This window comes from Monoraphidium neglectum (genome assembly GCF_000611645.1).
Source record: "Monoraphidium neglectum strain SAG 48.87 unplaced genomic scaffold scaffold00399, whole genome shotgun sequence".
Taxonomy (NCBI): domain Eukaryota; kingdom Viridiplantae; phylum Chlorophyta; class Chlorophyceae; order Sphaeropleales; family Selenastraceae; genus Monoraphidium; species Monoraphidium neglectum.
Genome location: NW_014013229.1, coordinates 10218 through 28315, shown reverse-complemented (window position 1 = coordinate 28315; position 18098 = coordinate 10218). Strand labels below are relative to the sequence as shown.

Below are 18098 nucleotides of genomic sequence, written 5' to 3'. Positions count from 1 at the left end.
CTCCCTCTCCCTCTCCCTCTCCCTCTCCCTTCCATTTCCTAATGTCGGCCCGCTCCCTCCCTCCCTCCATCACGTGTGGCCCCGCCCCTGCCCCCCAGCGCGAGGGCGCTGACCTGCTGGAGGGCATCGGGCAGCGCGCCAAGGCGGGCGGGCGCTACAGCAAGCCGGGCGTTGCGTCGGGCCGCACTTTCACCAGCCGCTTCCGTGGCGTGCACCAGACGTTCCCCACGCGGCGCTGGGAGGCGCAGTTTCGGCGCTCAGGCAAGCCCACCAGCCTGGGTGAGTTTTGGGGGGTGACAAGGGGATGCGGCACGCAGGAGGGCGCATCAGTGTAGGGCGAGGGGTCTGGGGCTGCAAAAAACTGGAGGATGCCCCAGTCATGCCAAGAAGGTCCTTTCTTGGGGATTGTTGCAAAGCTGGCTGCGTGGAATATGATTGTCTTGCGAGGGTGCTACAAGCGGTGCCTGCTTTTCACGTTGCAAAGCACATTATCATAATCCATTGGTTGCCAAGACACACGTAAGATGCATGCCTGTCATTGCACATACCGCAGGTGTGCGCTCCTCCCCCTTCGCACCCACGCGCACATGCGGACACATGCGTGCAAACACGCACACACTGCCTCTGCACTTGTACCAGCACACTCTTGACGCACACTGCTGCCGTGCAGGCTGCTTTGACCGCGAGGAGGACGCTGCCCGCGCCTACGACCGCATGATGCTGTGGGTGGAGATGCATGGCGCTGGGCCGGCCACCAAGGCGGGAGTGACAAACTTTGACGTCAGCCAGTACGCGGAGGATTTGCCCTGGCTTGCAGGGGTCACACAGGTGGGGCGCCTGGTGGGGCAGGGGCGGGCGGCGTTCGGGTGCACACGCGTGTGCTTGAGCGTCCCAATTGACTCCATCATGGCAGCGGGGACAATTTGGAGCGCAACGCAAATGCACCTACGCCTCAACCCCTTGAAGGCCGCCCGGTGTCACAGCCGTGACACCGACGCTAATGGGTGTGGTCATGGCTGCCCTGCTCCCACCTGGTCGGCCCCTGCCTTCACACCCGCCCAACCCCAGTCTCATCCAAAGTCCTCGCCAAAGCAGCCAACGCGACAGCCCGCCTCACCTTCGCCGCACTCCCGCCCTTCACGTCACACCCACCACACCAGGACGAGTTGATTGAGGCGCTGCGCACCGAGGGGCGCAAGCAGGCTTCGACGCGCGCTCGCCCTGTCCCTTCCTCAGGCGCTACCACGGGCGCCGCTGCACGTGCCGGCTCCACCACACCAGAGCCTGAGAGCGAGTGGGGCGGCGATGACGACGACGACGACGAGGAAAGCGGGGCGAGGAACAAGCGGCGACGTGTGAGCCAAGGACTGAATGGGAGCCAGCAGCAGCACCAGCAGCAGCAGGAGGAGCAGGAACAGGAGCAGGAGCAGCAGCAGCAGCAGAAGCTGTTGGATGCACCAAGTGATGACCAACAGCGGCAGCAGCAGCAAGGCGATGGCCCTGTGGATATGCAGGAGCGCTGGCAACAGCAGCTGTACAGCCAGGCAGAGCAGGGCACGGTGTCAGGACTCGGCGTGGTCACGGAGGCCCCGCAGCTGCTGGTGCCCAGTGGCGGCAACGGCACACCCTTGGAGGCTCTCAGGGCGGTGCAAGAGGCCGTGGCAGCCGCCTCTGCGGCCGCAGACGCTGCACGGGCGGCTCAGGAGGCGGAGCAGGAGGAGGGCCAGCAGGGGCGGGCCCGGGTCGTGCTGGTGCAGCGAGCCCAAGTTCGGGTGCCGCCGCGCGCCCCGCCGCAGCTCTAGCTCAGCTTCAGCCGCTGCGTTGGATCTGGCCGTTCGCACCATTCTTTGTAATCAGACCTTCGCATGCATTCTGTCACCCGCCTTTTTGAGAGAGAGAGAGAGAGAGAGAGAGAGAGAGAGAGTGTGTGTGTGTATGTGTGTGTGTGTGTGTGTGTGTGTATGTGTGTGTGTTTGTTTGTTTGCCCTGCTGCATCCCTTACACTGTGTTCGGCCTGGATGTGCAGAGCAACTGGGCGGTAGCTGCCGCCTGCGTAGGGAGCCTCATTACTCCCCCGTGTTGCAGTATATTCTTTAAGGTTTGCGATGGCACAACAGTCGTAGGCTCTACATCACCTGTGAGCTCCTGGCTAGTCCGGACGTGAGTGCGACCTTCCAGCAGACCCTGTAATGTTCCGCCTGCAGTTTTGGCCTCTGCAGCAGCAGCCCTGATCCCTGCGTGGCTTGACAAGGTGTCTTTCTTGTACGGTACTGTCTGGCAAGGTCAAGCAACTGTTGAGCGCGACAAGGACGAGGGATGTATTATGCAACGTTGTCGACCTAGCCCCACCTTGCTGTGAAACCTCTCGCGTCCCTTGCCGCTGTTCACCTTGTGTGATAACAGCAACCACCACCCAATCACAGCACGTCGCCCCGTCGCATTCGCTGTTGTGCCAATGCAGCTGCCCTGCAGCTGCTGCTGCTGCTGCTGCTGCTGCTGCTGCTGCTGCTGCTGCTGCTGCTGCTGCTGCTGCTGCTGCTGCTGCTGCTGCTGCTGCTGCTGCTGCTGCTGCTAATGTTGCTGCGACTCCTGCTGCAGGTCTGGTAATGCTGGGCCAAGTCAAACAGTCCGGACAGCCGCTGTGGACACCAAAGGAATTCGTGATCTGGGGGGTGCCTTTATTCTAATAAGTGCCTGATGTGCCCCCCTGCCTAGGTCATACGCCTGCTGGACATCCCAGAACCCTCCTATAGACGTTTCGAAGGCTTTACGGGCTTCCTTGCGCGCAGAGAAGTATTGGATAGGCTGGCTTGACTCATTTCACAGGGAGTCTACTTACATGCAGCTGCTGCTTGATCCGCGTGAGGCTGCTCCCAATAGGAATTGCTGCTGGCACGGCTCGTTTACGATATTGGCATCAATCACAGTAATCATCATGGGTGTCACCCGCTGAAACCTAGAGTTCCTGTCTTTGCCCCCCCCCTCCGCCTCGCCGCTTCAGAGCTACCCTTGGTAGATTATTCGAAAAGACCCTGATCTTGTTCATTTGCACATTCCAAGCCAAATGCATGTATGCTGTTGTGGGCAAGGTCACGGTATGCTCTCGCCCTCTGATCGAGTCGCTCTTTGACCCCCCCCCTTGACGATCGAAAGTGTTGTTAGGTGTGATTGTTTGTGCTCCACTTTTCCCTGCGCAGCAGTGCTGTGAGATTCGCGCGACAGTCAGCCCTGAGCCGCTCATTACTGTCTAGATGGATCTATGGACTATGTGTCACCCTGCGACTACAAATGAACTCCGTCGACAAGGGCCCAGCTGCCACCTGCATCCACACCCCAACAACAGGCACTCAGAGATACGATAGAGTGCTGCGCGTGTGTGGCCACGGTGCAAGCATGGTGTCATCAGAGGACACAATCGTCGTCATCGTGACCACCCGCGTATGCCAGCGCCCCGCCACGCCGCTTCACGCAGCCCGCCAACAGCAACACTGCTGGCGCAACGGGGCCATGCAGGGAGGCTGACCCAACGCCTGCACTGCTTACTGCACCAATAGCTGGTGGCCCAGCGGCCAAGGGCTGCAGTGGCGTCCAGGGGTCCCAGCGGCGCGCCAAGGACAGCAGCCGCTCGCCGCCGCTGCCGGGGCCGCCGCTGTCGTCCATGTCGTCAGCGGCTGCTAGGGCTGGTGCGCCGGCAAGCGGCTCTGGCAGCAGCAGCGGTGCGGGCTCGGGCGGCAGAGGCAACGCGGCACGGATGCGTGCACGCAGCGCGTCCGGCAGCCTGTGCTGCGGCAGGCCGTCGAGGGCTGCCCACAGGTGCGCCGTGCCGCCGTACGCAGGGACCTCACGCAGCCGCTTGTTGCTGCCGCGCAGCCAGCCCGCCCAGGAGCCGCTCAGCAGTGCCCCAAGCACGTGCTGCAGCCGTGACACCAGCGACTGGCCCACGCTGCGGGCCGCTGCGGCCACCGCCGCCGTTGCGGCGCTGGCCACCTCTGTGTCTGTGCCACTCGCGGCGCCGTCCAGTACCAGCGCCTCAGGCTGCAGGTGCGGCGCTGCGAGCAGCGCCACGAGCGCACTTGCAAGCTGAGCGCGCATCTCGCCCTCGCGGTCCGCCCGCACTGTCGGCAGCAGCGGCAGCAGCACCAGCAGCCGCTGCCATGCTGACACCTGCAAAAGCGCTGCGCAGCCAACACCAAGGGCCGCGTCGCCTGGCGCTTCAAGGACTGCGGCGGCCGCGGCTGCTGCAGAGGGCGCGGGGGCTGCGGCCTGGCGCGTGCGAGAGGCTGCACCAAAGCCGCCGCCGAAGCGCCTCTGGCGCGAGGAAGGTGCGGGCTCAGTTGCGGGTGTGCCGCCGCCGGAGCCTTCAGAGGCAGCAGACGTGCGCCGTTCAGCGGCAGACACAGCCCCACCAGCCAGAGGTGGCGGGCTGCTTGGGCCCGGGGAGGACGCACCGCCACCGTCGTCGGCCATGCTGCCGCGCCAGTGATCGCCCGCTGTGCCGGCGTTGCTGCCGCAGGCATCCCTTGCCCCTGCGCTTCTTGAGTCGCGCCGCGCGCAGCCAGCCAGCGGCGGCGGCGCACGGCGCAGTGCCTCTGCCAGGCGCGCCAGCTGGTGCACTGTCGCCGCCGCAAAGTCGCGCTGCCGCTGCACCGGGCTCCTCACCAGCAGCACCAGGCACGCGGACCCCAGGGCCGCCTCCAGCGCAAAGGGCCGTGCACCTGTCGCTGCCTCACGCTCTGCCCCTGCGCCAAGGTCTCGGCCAGCGGCGGCAGCCGACGCGGCCGCGGCAACGCGGCAGGGCTCCAGGCGACCCAGCACCCGCGAAAGGCTCTCGTGCCCCAGCAGCCAGCTGCCGCCAGCGTCCTGAAAATCGGCGGAGGTGATGGGGTCTCAGCCTGCGAATTGACTTGTCTGCCATGTGGCGCGGCAGGTCTGGTAGTGCCCCAGCGGCACGCCACTAGCTGCAGCACCCTAGCGGCACGCCACTAGCTTAGGCCTGCATCCTGCAATTCTCGACTCCCTCTCGCTCCCAGCCCCAAGGCTTGATTACCCCTGAAACCCATGCCCTCCCTAGTAGCTGGGGTTTGATGCTTGCCACCTCAAAAGTGCAAACCCTAAGCGGGGTCCCCTCCCCTGCGAACCTTGAGCAGCCCCTGGATGCGCTGCAGCAGCATGTCACCAGCGCCGCGCCCCGCTGCCGACGCCAGCTCAGCAAGGCACAGCGCCGCGGACGTGGCATCGCGTGTGGGCGCCGCGGCGCCACTGGCTGCCGACCAGAGGCAGGCCAGGAGTGCGCCGCACAGGGCACGGTCGCGGGAGCTGCCGCCGGCTCCGGGCCGCATCATCACAAGCGCCTGCGAGAAGTGAGCCGCGGCCACCGTGCGGAACAGCAAGCAGCCTCAGCAGTGGGCCCCCCCCAGGGCAAGCGTGAACGGAGAGTATTGCATGTCAATGGCATTTGCGGTCCAGGCGCACCAAGTTGTCCAACAACGCGCTGTGCGGGGCGCTGCGCGGCCCCCAAGGCGGCCGGGATGCCAAGGACGGTAGTGCGCGTCCAGGGAGCGCTCCCCCCGCACCTGCTTGGCGTGCTGCCCGTCGCGCCGCAGGGCCTCTGACAGCTGCGCCTCGTCAAGCTGCAATGACGCCGCCGCCCAAGCTGCGTCCAGCCACCCAGGCCGCGCCATGCGGCACGCGGCCAGCAAGCCCAGCGCCGCCGGGGCATCCGGCGAGCGCAGCGGCGAGCCCTCAGGCGGCTCCGCAGGCACTGCGGCCCTGAGCATTCGCCAGGACAGCGCGTGTGGGTCGTGCAGGACACCCTTCTGGGCGCCACGACCCTGGCCCTGGGCCGCAGCGGGCTCCAGCACCAAGCAGCCTGCTGGCGCCATCACGTGGAGCGCGCCCGCTGCCAGCGACTGCAACACAAGGCGGTGCGGCAGCGCCCACGGGCGTGCCGGACTGGCGGGCGCCCCGTCCAGCACGGCGGCCATGCCAGCCATTGGCTGCGGTGCCCACATCCCTTGGTACAGCGCGGCGGCGTCCGACAGCAGCAGCGTGCGCAGCGGCGCGTGGGCGGCGAGTGCCGCGGCCGCCGCGCAGCAGGCAGCATGCCGAGCGCCTGGGCCCAGGAGCTCAGCCCCCACAGCTGCCTGCAGTGGCGCTTCCGCGCCAGCTGCGCCTGCCCCTCTGAGCCCCGCAGCAACCAGGCCGCAGCAGGTGGCGGGCAGCAGCTCTGCCGCCGCGGCCTCGGCTGCGCGGTCTGTGCGCAGCTGACTCTGCAGCGCCTGCAAGACTGCGGCCTCTCCAAAGTCTGCGTCACACAGAAGCCAGCACGGGGCATGAGGCCCCGCGAAGATAACGCCCCCACACGCCGCCGCACCGCCGGCCTCTGTGCCCGTGGCCACCCGCGCAGAGGGGTCTGCAGGCGGCACCACGCCACCCACAGCGCCGCCGAAGCCGGGGCCAATCAGCATCAGGCGCAGCTCCCTGGCCACCGCCACCACCGCGGGCTCGTGCAGCGTGGCCAACGCTACCAGGTCTGGCAGGAGCAGCAGGCCGTGAGCCGCCGCGGCGGGCAGGAATGACAGGGCCGCAGCGCGCAGGGTCTGGGATTCTGCCTGCAGATGCATGACGGGGACAGGGGAAAATGACAGGTAAGCAGTAGCGGGATGGTAACGGCTGTGATAGAACGACGTGCATCACATAACACATGCTGATGCTGCAGCTAAACGTTGCTTGGGCACAAGCCGTCACCCAGCTGAGCCTCCAGTATCCGCATAGGAGCGCAGCCCACCTTGAGGGCCAGATGCAATGCTGCCGCTACCACCGCTTGCTGCACGGATGGGTCCGCGTCTGGCCCCCAGCTGCCCTCTGCCAGGTGCTGCAGCAGCTGCCGCACGACACACAGCGACCACGCGCGTGCAGCTGCAGCGGGTGGTGGGAACGGCGCCGCGTGCGTATGTGGCTGGGTGCTCTGCGCCAGCTGCTGGCATGCTGAGGCGAGTAGCAGCCGCACAGCCGCTAGTAGCGCCTTGTGGCCATTGCTGCCTACACGGGGCCCTGCGCATCACGGTGTAGATTGGAGGCTTTTGGTAATAATGCAGTCAATAACAAGGTGGATTGCAACAAGGATGCAAACGAGCCTCCAACACGCCCAGGCACACAGCACCCTGCACGACCCGGCGAGAAAGGCACGCCTACCCGAACCAGCTGCCTCAATCGCCGACGCTAGCGCATGCGCCAGCTTTGCCGCGTGCTGTGCCATGCCTGCGCCTGCGCCTGCGCTGCCACTGCCCAAGCACAGCGCAGCCATCGCCTGGTGGGCGGCGGCGGCGTGTTGCGGCTGGAGCGCAACATCCTGGAGGCTGGCCCAGGCCGGCGCACCGCCCAGGCCGCCGCTGGCCCACGTCGCTGCCTCCTTGGCGCGCGCCGCGGAGAGGCCCACTGCTGACGAGGTGCTGCCAGGATTGCGGACCACCCCCAAAAAATTCCGGCGCGGTGGCGGCGGCTGGGACCCTTGCTGCTGCTGCTGCTGCTGCTGCTGCGCCTGTCCTAACAGCTGCTGCTGCTGCTGCGGCAGAGGTGGCGGCGTCGCAGGCGGTTGCCCTGTAGTACCGCCGTCGGCACCGCGGCGTGCGCTGGCCAAGCAGGCCGCCAGGTCTGTCAAGAGCCAGTGGCGGCCCCCCGTGGCGCCACTTGTGCGCTCCAGCTCCGACGCCTCTGCCTGCAGCGCCGCCCACCACTGAGCGACTCCGGGGCTGTCAAGCCGTGCCGCGAGCGTGCAGCCCGCAAACGCTATGACCCGCCCAAGGGCAGCGCGCACGGGCCGCCTTTCTGCGCCGCTGCGCAGCGCCCAGCGCACGCAGGCGTCGAGCAGCGCCGGCGTGAGGCCCGCCGCGGCGGCCCAGTCCTGCAAGGCGTCAGCGCAGGACAGCAGTGCGCACAGCGGCACGCCCGCCGGCGTCGGGCCTCGTTCCGACTCGTCCGGCGTCGCTGGGCCTGGCGGCGGCCCCCCACCGCCGGGTGCGGCGAATGGAGTGTGGTGATGCGCGCGTGCTATGACTGCGATGTGCGCTGAGAGGGCGGGCAGCACCACCTGCACTGCGCGCACACCCTCGCCCGCAGTCAGCAGCAGCGCCACGCCGCGCAGGAGCCAGCCCGATGCGGTTAGGCCCGTACTCCCCGCCGCAGTCAACCCTGACGCCGCCAGGGCCGCGGCAGTGGCGGCTGCTGCGCCACTGCCGCCAGGACCCGCTGACGGGGTCTGCTCGTGCGCCTCGATATGTCGCGCGATGGCCACAGCCACATGGCGCCCAAACACCACCTGCTCCCAGCGCCGCAGCTGTGTGATGGCCCCCAGAAGGTCGCGCGCGCACATGGGGCGCCAGACTCCCCCTGGGGGCGGAGTTGGGCTGCGGCCCGCACCCTCCGCACCGCCGTCGCCGCTGCTGCCGCTGCGCCGCTCGCAGGGGCTGAGTGTGCGCTGCCGCCGCACGGTGCGCAGCGCCTGCTGCCGCTTGCGCGCCCCCGTCGGCTCCAGCTCCAGGCCCAGGGCCGCGCCAGCTGCTGCCAAGACGTCCAGCAGGTGCGGCGCAGGCTGCGACCCCGCGGCCCGCTCCCCGCCCCGCTCCTTGTCACCCATCTGCACACCGCCCTGCACCAGCGGCTGGGTCCCGCCCGAGACACCCCACGCCACCTCGTTGAGCCTGTGCCGCTTGTTGGCGAGCGCCTCCCGGGGATCACCCACTGGCGGCCGCGTGCGGGGCGCCGCGTCGCCGCCGTCTGTAAGAGCCAACATGGCCTTGCGTGCTGCGGCATACGACACTCGCGCGGGCGCCCAGTGGTGCTGTGCTGCCTCAGCCTGGAGCGGGGGCGCGCTCGCAAGCACCTGCGCTGCGTCCCCACAGCCCCACCACGTGCGCTGCAGCGTCAGCTGGGACACGTGCAGCGCGCCTGCAGCGGTGCCCTCCGTCAAGGCTGAGTCTGGCTGCAAGCCCAGGCCAGCCGCACTGCCAAGTGCAGCATGCGGCCCCGACCCCAACCCCATGCGGGCTGGGACGGCTGGGGCGTCTGCCATTGCTGCGAGAGTGTCGCCACTAGCATCTGCTGTCGGCACTGAAAACGCGCTGCTCTGTGCCACCGCAACCCCTGCTGCTGCTGTTGTTGCTGCTGCTGCTGCTGCTGCTGCTGCTGCTGCCACCGCCTGTGATCCTGCCGCCAAGCCGTCCAGCGCCTCCAAGTCGTCAAAAAGTGGCAGCTGCGGGTGCAACTGCCGCAGTACACGGCGGTGCATCGACGCGGCGGCGCGTGCTGTGGGCGGTGCTGAAGGCGGTGGTCGCAGCAGCGCGCCGGCGACGACAGCGGCCAGGTATTGCGGCGGGCTGAGCAGGCCAGATGCGGCCAGGTCGAGAGCGAGGGCCACGACGCGCCGCGGGGCCGCTGGGGGCATGTCCAGGTCTGGCCCCGCGGGGTGAGCTGCCCCTGTCCAGGGGGCTGGCGCCAAGCCACACGCCCCTGCACCCCCCTGTGGGCCAGCCTCAGTCTGGCTGCCAATCCAGCGAATGAGGTGAGGCAGCAGCAGCGAGGGCTGCACCCCTGCATCACCCTGCAGGCCAGCGACGTCAGCAACAACGTCAGCTGGCTCGACAGCCAGCTGCGCGCCATCACTTGCCTGGCTTTCGCTGCGCCACTGCCACCCGTGCCGCCGCCCCGCCTGCTGCGCGTCCAGGTGTGTCTGCATCCTGACCAGCAGGCGGCAGGCAAATGTGCGCCGCGGACCCAGCTCCGGCTCCAGCGGCCACAGCCGCGGCGCCCAGCCGCCGCCTTGAGCGGGGCACCCGTCAGCGGTCTGCGCAGGGCCGGGCAGCTCGCCCCAGGGAAGGTGATGCAGTGCGTCCACGGTGTGGTGGCATGCCCAGGTGCAGGCGAGAGCAACTGCATCATAGGGTGCTGAAGCACGCTGGCCGCTGCTGCCGATGCCGCTGGCGCTGCTGCTTCTGCCGCCGCCGCTGCCATCCCCTGTGGTGGCCCAGGGAAGACCGTGAGACCGCCTGGTGCTCAGCAGATGCAAGGGGCGCCTGGTGCCCAGCATTTGCAGCGCAGGAGTGTGCAGGGCAGGAGAGTGCACCGGGCGATGCCGCAAAGGACGCCCACGTGCAGGGCCGCGCACTCGCGCCCGCATGTTTGCGCACACAAAACGCACTCATGCACATACCCTCTCTCTCCTTCTTTGTCTCTTCTTGCTCTCTCTCTCTCTCTCTCCCTCCTTCGCAGACACACGCACACGCACACGCTCGCACACACACAACACACACACACACACACACACACACACACACACACGCGCGCACGCACGCACACACAAGATAGCCTCCCTTGCAATTATGTGCACACAAGCACACATGCACACAAACCCCCTAACACCCTCCTCACACACACACACACACACACACACACACACACACACACACACACGTGTCTGCAGATGTGCGCAAGCGCCGCAACCGCTCCTATATCTTGCGCACCCATAGCAGACAGAAGCGTGGCCAGGCCAGCCTTGTGGTCTCCGGCAAGGCAGGCGCGGCTGAGGGTGCGGAAGGCGTCGCATGCACTGAAAGTCAAGATCCTGCCAACGGCACAGAGGAGAGTAGGCGGGGCGACTGTGGTAAAAAGTGCGTTCTGTGAGATGGCGAAGCGGCGCACCAGCATGACAGTTCTGGCTGTCTTTGCAGCCATGCATCACACACCCCAACTTGTCAACATGCAGCACCCTCATATCTATCCCCTTTTCCCCACTTTGGGCTGACGCCAGCCGCCAGTGAGCGGCGCTCGGCCAGCGCACGCGCCACGCTCTGCTGCGCCAGCTCTGCCAGCCCGCTGCCGCCGCCGCGACCAGCCTCCAGAGGCGGGCCGCACCCGACCTCCGCCCCAGCGGCGCCTGTCACGGGCACACCAAGGAGCCGTGCCAGCCGCGGTAGCCCGTCCAGCATGGGCAGGGCGGAGGGTGCCAGCAGCACCAGTGCGTGCAGAACGTCAGTGGCGAGGGCCCGTATGCGCGCCGCCGCCGCCGCCCCCGCCGCCGCCGCGACGACGCCTGCGCTGGCGTCGCTGACATCGCCTTCACCACCGTTTCCGACATCAGGCGCCCTGCCGGTAGAGAGGTCGGCAGCATGCATGCAGGCGCCCAGGAGCCGCGTAGCCGCGAGTGATGACGATGCAAAGTCCTCTATCGAGGCACCTGCCACCTGCAGCGCTGCCTCACGCAGCAGCTGGGCGCTCGCCCGTTCTGCTGCCACTGGCTGCCCACGCGCCGGTGCAGATGCGGCTTGCGGGCCGTCAGCAGCGCCATCGCCCGCCGTCAACTGAGCAAGGCACCACTCCAGCACAGCCGGCGGATCTCCCATCCCAGAGCCCAGGCTGTAGCAGGCCAGGCGCAGTGCGTAGGCCCAGTGCTGCCGCAACGCCTCATCGCTGCCCGCAGACTCTACCAGCCGGACAGCCGCCTGCTGTGCGTTCTCAGCAGAAGCTGGTGCGTACGCAGTGGCAGCCACCGACGCCGCGGCGTTGTCGGGCGCGCCTGGAGCAGCAGCACCCCGATATGGCTGCTGTTCAACCGTAGGAGCCGGCACTGCCTGCTGCGGGGGCGTCGCGACCGGCAGCGCCGCGCTGCCTGGGATGCTGTGGTCGTGCTGTGCCTCGGCTGCGCCCAGTGCTGTTGCCAATTGCGACAGCAGGGTCAGCAGGGCGGCCGACCAGACTTGTGCGGGCCCAGGCCGCGTTGGGGCAGATGCCTGATGTTGTTGTGGTGGCTGCCGATGTGACAGCAGCTGCGGCTGCTGCTGCTGCTGCTGCTGCTGCTGCTGCTGTTGCGCGGGGCGCATGCTGGCCTGCTGCTGCTGTCCGAGCACTGCCTTGGCAAACCACACTGCACGCGGCAGCGAGATGCGCAGTCGCACCAGAAGCGCCGGCAGCTCGTGCCTTGAACAAGACATCAGATGCGTGCAGGAGATTGCGGATCAAGGTAGAGGCTAGGTGTTGTAATGGTGCATCGCACTGCGCGAGGTAGAGGCAGCCTGCCAGTACGACCGCCCCACGTCCAACTGATTCCCAAGGCATGCACCTCACCCAGGGATGCCGTCCGGCACACGTGCTGCCAGCTCCTCCAGTGAGCAGCTTCTTGCCAGGTCCTGGAGCCACAGCTGCCGCTCAAGCGGCCCCGCCAGCTGCGGTGCCATGAACGTACCGACGCCCTCGACCGCGGCGGCCTTGCCCAGGGGCCGGTCGAACGAGTCCCCCTCCGCTGCAGCCACAGCTGCCGAGCGCTGCCTGTGGACCGCGGCCAGCCGGCTGTGAATGCACTGCATCCCGATAAAGGCGGTTGGGGGTCATCCCAGCAGATCAGGCTAGAGCACCGCATGTACCGTCATGGGGCAGAAAGCACAGGTTGGCAGCCACAACCACACAACGCGCACGGCCGCTGCCTGTCACTCAGGTGGTGAACATCAATGCAAGCCTAGGGCTTGTGCATGTACACTGTGCTCTGCCTGCCTCGTCATCGCTGCATGGTGTCAGCGCGTGCTGTCCGGCATACTAGTGCACCTGGCGCAGCGCTGCAACACTGTGCGGCTCCCAGTAGGTGCTGTGGCAGGTGAGAGACAGGAGCGACTCGTAGGCTTCTGTGATTCGGAACGCATCCGCTCCCCACTTGTAGCCGCCCGCCAAGGTTGAGGGGTCCAGGCTGTCCTCCGGGCAGCAGCCCTGTTTGGATTTTAGGGGGTAGGCGAGCCGAGAGCCAGCAAACGCACAGTCACGTGCCCACGCACTTGTGTGCCCAATCACTGGCTGTTTGGATTTGGCTCAAAGGCAGCCGCAGGCTCTTGCATGTAAAGGCCGCAACAGTGCCGCCCTTCGGGCCGGTCCGGCAGTTTGGTCTCATTGACAGACCTGTCCCCCAACTCACCGCCTGCAACGGCCAGTAGTCCGGAGGCCCCAGCTCTAGCGACATCGGCGGCCGGTCGCATTGCATCCGATATGGCTGCATAGCTCAGCCTCAGCGCGCCTCAATGCATGCCACCCCTACAGCCGCGCGCGCCCCCGATCAGCGCATCATTTGCGCGTGCGGGTCTTCGTACAGCTGCTCCGCTGCGTAACCTTCCTAAAAGATGCCTTGCTGTCTCGTACATGGGAAAGGAACGACTGGTTCTCGCGGGATGGACGGGGCACTGGCAAGCTGCAATCAAAACACAGCCTGTCGTATGATGTCACGCATAGCTGTTTTGCATCCCCGAAGCGATTGCAGGACATTTACGGTTCATAAGTGAACTCTAGATCATCGGCCCATTGCTTTCTGCTTTGTGGGCACACCTGAGTCAGTCAGGCAGTGAAGCGTGACAATTTGCGCACGTATCGCTTCAAGAATGCATTGAAAGCGGCCAACCTCACCCTGACAGGCTGCGCAAGCCCACTGGTGTGCTGCCTCAGGACCCTGCCTGGCACGCCGTTGCTGCACAGGCTACTGTAGATTGTGACATAGTCTGTTCGCGATCGAGTGGCTACGCAGTGCAATGAGCGACTTCAAAGCGGCTTTTAAGGCCGCGCAGGCACAGCGTGGCCTCGCCGGCAAGTCAGCGGTGAGCACCTCGCCAGTGCCCCCGAGTGCAACCACGTGCAGCACCCCCTGGATGCACTCTTACAGCAGGTTGTATGGTTTACGACCGCAGGCCAAGCAGGCCAAGGTTCGCAAGCTTTCAGAGAAGGAGGTGAGGGATTCAAGACAGGCACAGCTTGCGATGTCTTGCTGCTCACTTTGCAGAGTGCATTCATCCGCCGAGCATGTCCAGTGGCCCATCCTGCCGGCCCTGGGCCCATTCAGTTGCCTCTCGGCCCACGTGGTCGCACGCACTGCAAACCGAACCTGCAGACTGCAGCATCAGCGTCACGCTCGCACCAGCACACAGCGGCGGGCAACTCTGGGTCTGCGGCAGGCGGGGCCAGCTTGGGGGGCCAAGGCGCGAGGGCCGCAGCGTCTGCAGGCAGCCAGGGCCTACCGGCTGACTTTTTCGACCGCAAGCCTCCCAAACAACACGTGCGAAGCTTGATGCGCTTGTAGTGGCGACATGTCTGAAGGTCGAACGCGATGGTGCAGGTACTACGGCTTGTCTGGCAGGCAATTTTTGCAGTCCCTGCCCAGCCCTTCATGTGCTGCTGCTTGCTCTTGACGGCACACTTCACCTTCGTCCAACATGCACCCATCTTGCAGGCAGCAGCCATGCCGCCGCCGCCAGCAAACATCAAGCCAGGGCAGCCTCCAGTCCGCTTGCAGCCGGCTGCCGCGATGGGCCCCCCGGCCGTGCCTGCCACACCTGTGCCCACAGCTGCAGCACCCGGGGCATCGGCATTGCCGGCAGGCCTGCCCACTGCCTTCTTTGACGACAAGGCTGCAGACGCAAAGGCCCGCGGAATCAAGATGTGAGCAGAGAGCGGCCTGCCATACATGTGGGTCCGCCCCCACCACCTCGTTCGGCATCCCTTTGTCCTACGATTCAGGATCCCAAGAACTCTTCCCCCTGGCCAACCCCCTCTTCCCCCCAGTCCAGACAAGGCCGACAAGGAGGCGGCCTTTGCCGCATTCGCCTCTGACATTGCCAGCGCCATGGTTGTGCAGGCGGCAGAGGAGGAGGAGGACGCTGCAGAAGCGGCGGAGGAGAGGGAGGAGCGGGAAGCACTCGAGCAGAGGTGGGTGGGGAGCCTTCTTTTTTTTCCCAAGCAGAGTGGGGGAGGATAGCAAACAGGCATCTCCCACGTCTGCTGGTGACGGTTCGGGAACCCATGCAGGTTGTAAGGCTGGGTGCTGAGAGGTTGTTGACAAGGCGCGTGTTCCGTACAGGGCAGGGTATTGGGATGGGCGCTTCGTACATACTTCATTGGATAGAGCCTGAGGCCACTTGGTGATCAGACAATTGCATATGAGAAACCCACCAAAACTCTGCCACACCCTCACAGGCTGCGCCAGGAGCGCATAGAGAGGCTGAAGCGGATGCGCAGCACGGCTGCTGCCGGGGCCAGTGCGCCTGAACGCGTGGGCCAGCAGCATCAGCGGCAACATGACACGAGGCAGGCTGGGGCTGCTCGGGAGGAGGACGAGGCGGAAGGCGCGGGTGTGCTGGGCCCAGGGCCGCCCCCGGCCGAGATGGCGGAGGCTGTGGCGGCAGGGCTGCCTCCAGGCCGGCGGTGGCGCGTGATGGACGCCCTCGCGGAGGTTCTGGGGGCTGAAAGTGGTGGCAGCGACGACGAAGACGAGGAGGGGCAGGAGGAGGGTGTGTTGGACTGGCGGCGCAAGGCGGTGTGAGGACGATGTTTGACCTGCTCTTCCTCTCTATGCATCTGTGCCCTCACGTTTTTTTCTTGCATTGCTCTCATCCCACCAGTGGGTCGTGCAATAGGTTGTTACATGGCTACTGCGCTGTCAAAAGTTGTGGATGTCAAATTTACAAAAAAATACGCCCAAATGCATGATCCCAACTGATCTTAGTCACTGACATCAGTCCTCACACGATCGCTGCAGCTGTAGGCACATGCTCTGTGCCCCTGTGCACAAGAAACCTGGCGCCCCCGCTGCTGCCAACGCGCCCTCGCTGCCGGCTACCAGGCTCGCATTCCATAGCGCACCCAGGGCCCCATCCCATGCTGCGGGGGAAGACGCCCCGCCATTGCGCAACACCGCCGCCAGGTGCCTCAGCGCGCCCGCCTCCAGTAGAGCGCACTTGGCTCCATCCAGCACACTCAGGTGGTGCAGCGCCCCCGACGCATTGGCCAGCGACGCGGCGGATGCCGTTAACTGGTCCTGAATCTGTGCTGGTAGAGCGCGCGACATTGGCCCACTGCCTGCGCTGCCCGCCGCGGAGGGGGCGCGCTTGGAGCCCTGCATGGCTGCTCCGGGGGCGACTTCTTCCCGCTTCCCCATGTTGCGGCCATTTTTTGCTGCGGTGATTGAGCGTAACGGTGCACATACATCAGAGCTGCAGTGTGTGGGCCGTTCTGGCGGTGGTGGCGATGTGCTGCGGCGCTCGATTGAGCAGCAGGTGCTGGCCCCTTCGCAACAGAGGCTGCTGCTACGGATGCACATGTCTATATATGTGTATCTACAACTGACTGGCATTCCTGAGTCGCCGTCAAGCCAACACACTCAGCCCAGCCGCGCACCCCTCTTTGACGCTGTGACAGGTGTCAGCTCCTCAACAACGCCAATCAGTGCCTGCACAGCTCCCGCATCGCACAGCGCAGCCGCAGCAGCAGGGTACGACGCCAACTCCCATGCAGTGCCGGTAAGAAAGGCCAGTCGCGCTGTGGCCATAGAATTTGTGGCCACACCACAGGCTGTGGCAGGGTCGTGCCAGCGTGCTATAGCTGCCACCAGCCCCGGCGCAATGGACGGGTCATCTGGTTGTCGTGGGCATGTGGATGCGCACGTGGATGGGGAGAGGATTGTGGGTTGAGTTTGTTTGGGAAAGGTGTGGTTGTGGCTGCCTGGGAAGTTGGAGTTGGGGCAGCAACACTCCACAGGCGAACGCACACGCACAAGCAGCACGCGTGCGTACGCCACCAACGCTCGACAGGATACTGAGCAGCAGACACAGCAGGTTGAAAGTGACGTAAGATTTCGCGCAGTGAGAGCGACAATGGTACAAGGCTGGAGTGATTGCGCACCTGCGGCCACCTGCGCAGCGTCTGGAAGCAGCGCGACAAATCGCAGGCACGCCGATGCTGCCAGCTGCAACTCTGGATGGGCCCCGCTACGGGAGCCGCAGCCGCTCGCCTCACCAGCCGCAATTGCCAGCAGCGGCCCCAAGCCCACACCTTGAAGCACCGCCATCCGCCGAGCCCGACGCGCAATCTCTGACTCCCACTCGCTAGGTTCCAGCAGCGCCTTAAGTGCTAGCGCTGCCGAACGTTGCAGCCGCCGGCGGCCTGCCCAGCTTGGGGTGCTGGCTGGCTCGCAAGGGGCGCCTAGAACTGCAGCCATTAATGCTGAAGCGCTCAACGCCCACACACGTGCAGCCTGCTCTGGCACACGCGCGATGCAGGCCAGCAGGCTAACTGCCTCGAGCCGCGATCGATCGTGTTGCCCTGTAGCCATCGCTGCTGCCACAGCTGACAAGCGCGCTGCCAAGCCACCATTTGAGGTGATCTCCAACACCCATCGATCGCCGGCGCCAGCAAATGCAGCAAGCGCACCCAGCGCTGCATGAGAGGCTTCGACGTTGCCGCACTCAAGAACAGCCGTGAGCGCTTGCACTCCTCCCGCCTTGAAGAGCTCTTCCCGCTTTGGAGCAGAACATAGTGAGCCGGTTCACCATTAAGCATCGGCGCAAGTGCGTGTGGCCCCAGCATCTGCGGTAGGGAACAGCGGCAAGCAAGCATCTAACAAATTATTGCACAATAAGTGTGCCAGGTTGGGCGGCGTGCGCACCCGTTTGTCGCTCTCCAGTGCCAAGGACCACAACTTCATTGCGACCAATCCACACGCCACTCCTGATTGCTTGCCCTGTTATATCAGTCAGGTAGCGCAAGACCTTACTTGCATGACCCTGTGGAAGGTCCCGCTGCAATGGGTTCACACGTGCTAGCTTCCTGAGTCATTCCAATGCTGAGCACGCGCAGCAATTGGATCACACTGGTATGCAAGGTTGCTGACGCCCTCCCCACACAGGAAGCACAGTAGCCCTCTTGCAATACTCACGACGAGGCGCTGCAGCTCCTCACACATGGACTGCACAGTCTCTGGCACGTTGACCCTCATGTTGATTACCTGCATTTTGGCTTGTGGGGCCGCTGGCAAAGACTGCGCTGTTGCCGGCTGAGGGGCGGTCGAAGTTGGTGCTGCTGCCCGCATCTTGATGAGCTCTGTGCGGCTGCAATTTGCGCCGCTGAACTACGGGGTGGCTGCAGGCCCAAATGCAAGCCAGTAGTATCACCGGCGCACGGCGCAGCAGCGGCGGCAGCCGCAGCCGCAGCTGCGGCAGCGGCAGCGGCACGGCGCCTCACTCCGCGGCAGTGCGCAATGTGCTGCGTCGCGCTTTTCAGCGCGTTTGTCGGCTTTCTTTTAA

At 65.6% G+C, this 18098-nt stretch overlaps 6 protein-coding genes across 6 annotated transcripts; 2 read left to right on the top strand and 4 right to left on the bottom strand.

Moving 5' to 3' along the window:
- Window positions 1–41: 41 nt before the first annotated feature.
- Window positions 42–2607, top strand: MNEG_3248 (hypothetical protein; the record flags this gene model as incomplete). The annotated part of the gene is made up of 4 exons (XM_014048281.1): window positions 42–279; window positions 671–828; window positions 1161–1608; window positions 2462–2607. The coding sequence occupies 4 exons, from the start codon at window positions 42–44 to the stop codon at window positions 2605–2607; spliced, it is 990 nt and encodes a 329-aa protein (XP_013903735.1).
- Window positions 2608–3402: 795 nt separating this feature from the next.
- On the bottom strand, window positions 3403–4092 carry MNEG_3247 (hypothetical protein; the record flags this gene model as incomplete). Its single annotated transcript, XM_014048280.1, has 1 exon — window positions 3403–4092. The coding sequence occupies one exon, from the start codon at window positions 4090–4092 to the stop codon at window positions 3403–3405; it is 690 nt and encodes a 229-aa protein (XP_013903734.1).
- Window positions 4093–5111: 1019 nt separating this feature from the next.
- On the bottom strand, window positions 5112–8791 carry MNEG_3246 (hypothetical protein; the record flags this gene model as incomplete). The annotated part of the gene is made up of 4 exons (XM_014048279.1): window positions 5112–5351; window positions 5574–6304; window positions 6374–6607; window positions 8419–8791. 4 exons carry the CDS (start codon window positions 8789–8791, stop codon window positions 5112–5114), a joined length of 1578 nt encoding a protein of 525 aa, XP_013903733.1.
- A 3322-nt stretch (window positions 8792–12113) lies between these two features.
- On the bottom strand, window positions 12114–12997 carry MNEG_3245 (hypothetical protein; the record flags this gene model as incomplete). The annotated part of the gene is made up of 3 exons (XM_014048278.1): window positions 12114–12350; window positions 12592–12750; window positions 12953–12997. The coding sequence occupies 3 exons, from the start codon at window positions 12995–12997 to the stop codon at window positions 12114–12116; spliced, it is 441 nt and encodes a 146-aa protein (XP_013903732.1).
- A 1329-nt stretch (window positions 12998–14326) lies between these two features.
- On the top strand, window positions 14327–15340 carry MNEG_3244 (hypothetical protein; the record flags this gene model as incomplete). Its single annotated transcript, XM_014048277.1, has 3 exons — window positions 14327–14460; window positions 14584–14727; window positions 14995–15340. 3 exons carry the CDS (start codon window positions 14327–14329, stop codon window positions 15338–15340), a joined length of 624 nt encoding a protein of 207 aa, XP_013903731.1.
- Window positions 15341–15532: 192 nt separating this feature from the next.
- MNEG_3243 (hypothetical protein) lies at window positions 15533–15955 on the bottom strand (the record flags this gene model as incomplete). The annotated part of the gene is made up of 1 exon (XM_014048276.1): window positions 15533–15955. One exon carries the CDS (start codon window positions 15953–15955, stop codon window positions 15533–15535), a length of 423 nt encoding a protein of 140 aa, XP_013903730.1.
- Between the last annotated feature and the right edge of the window lie 2143 nt (window positions 15956–18098).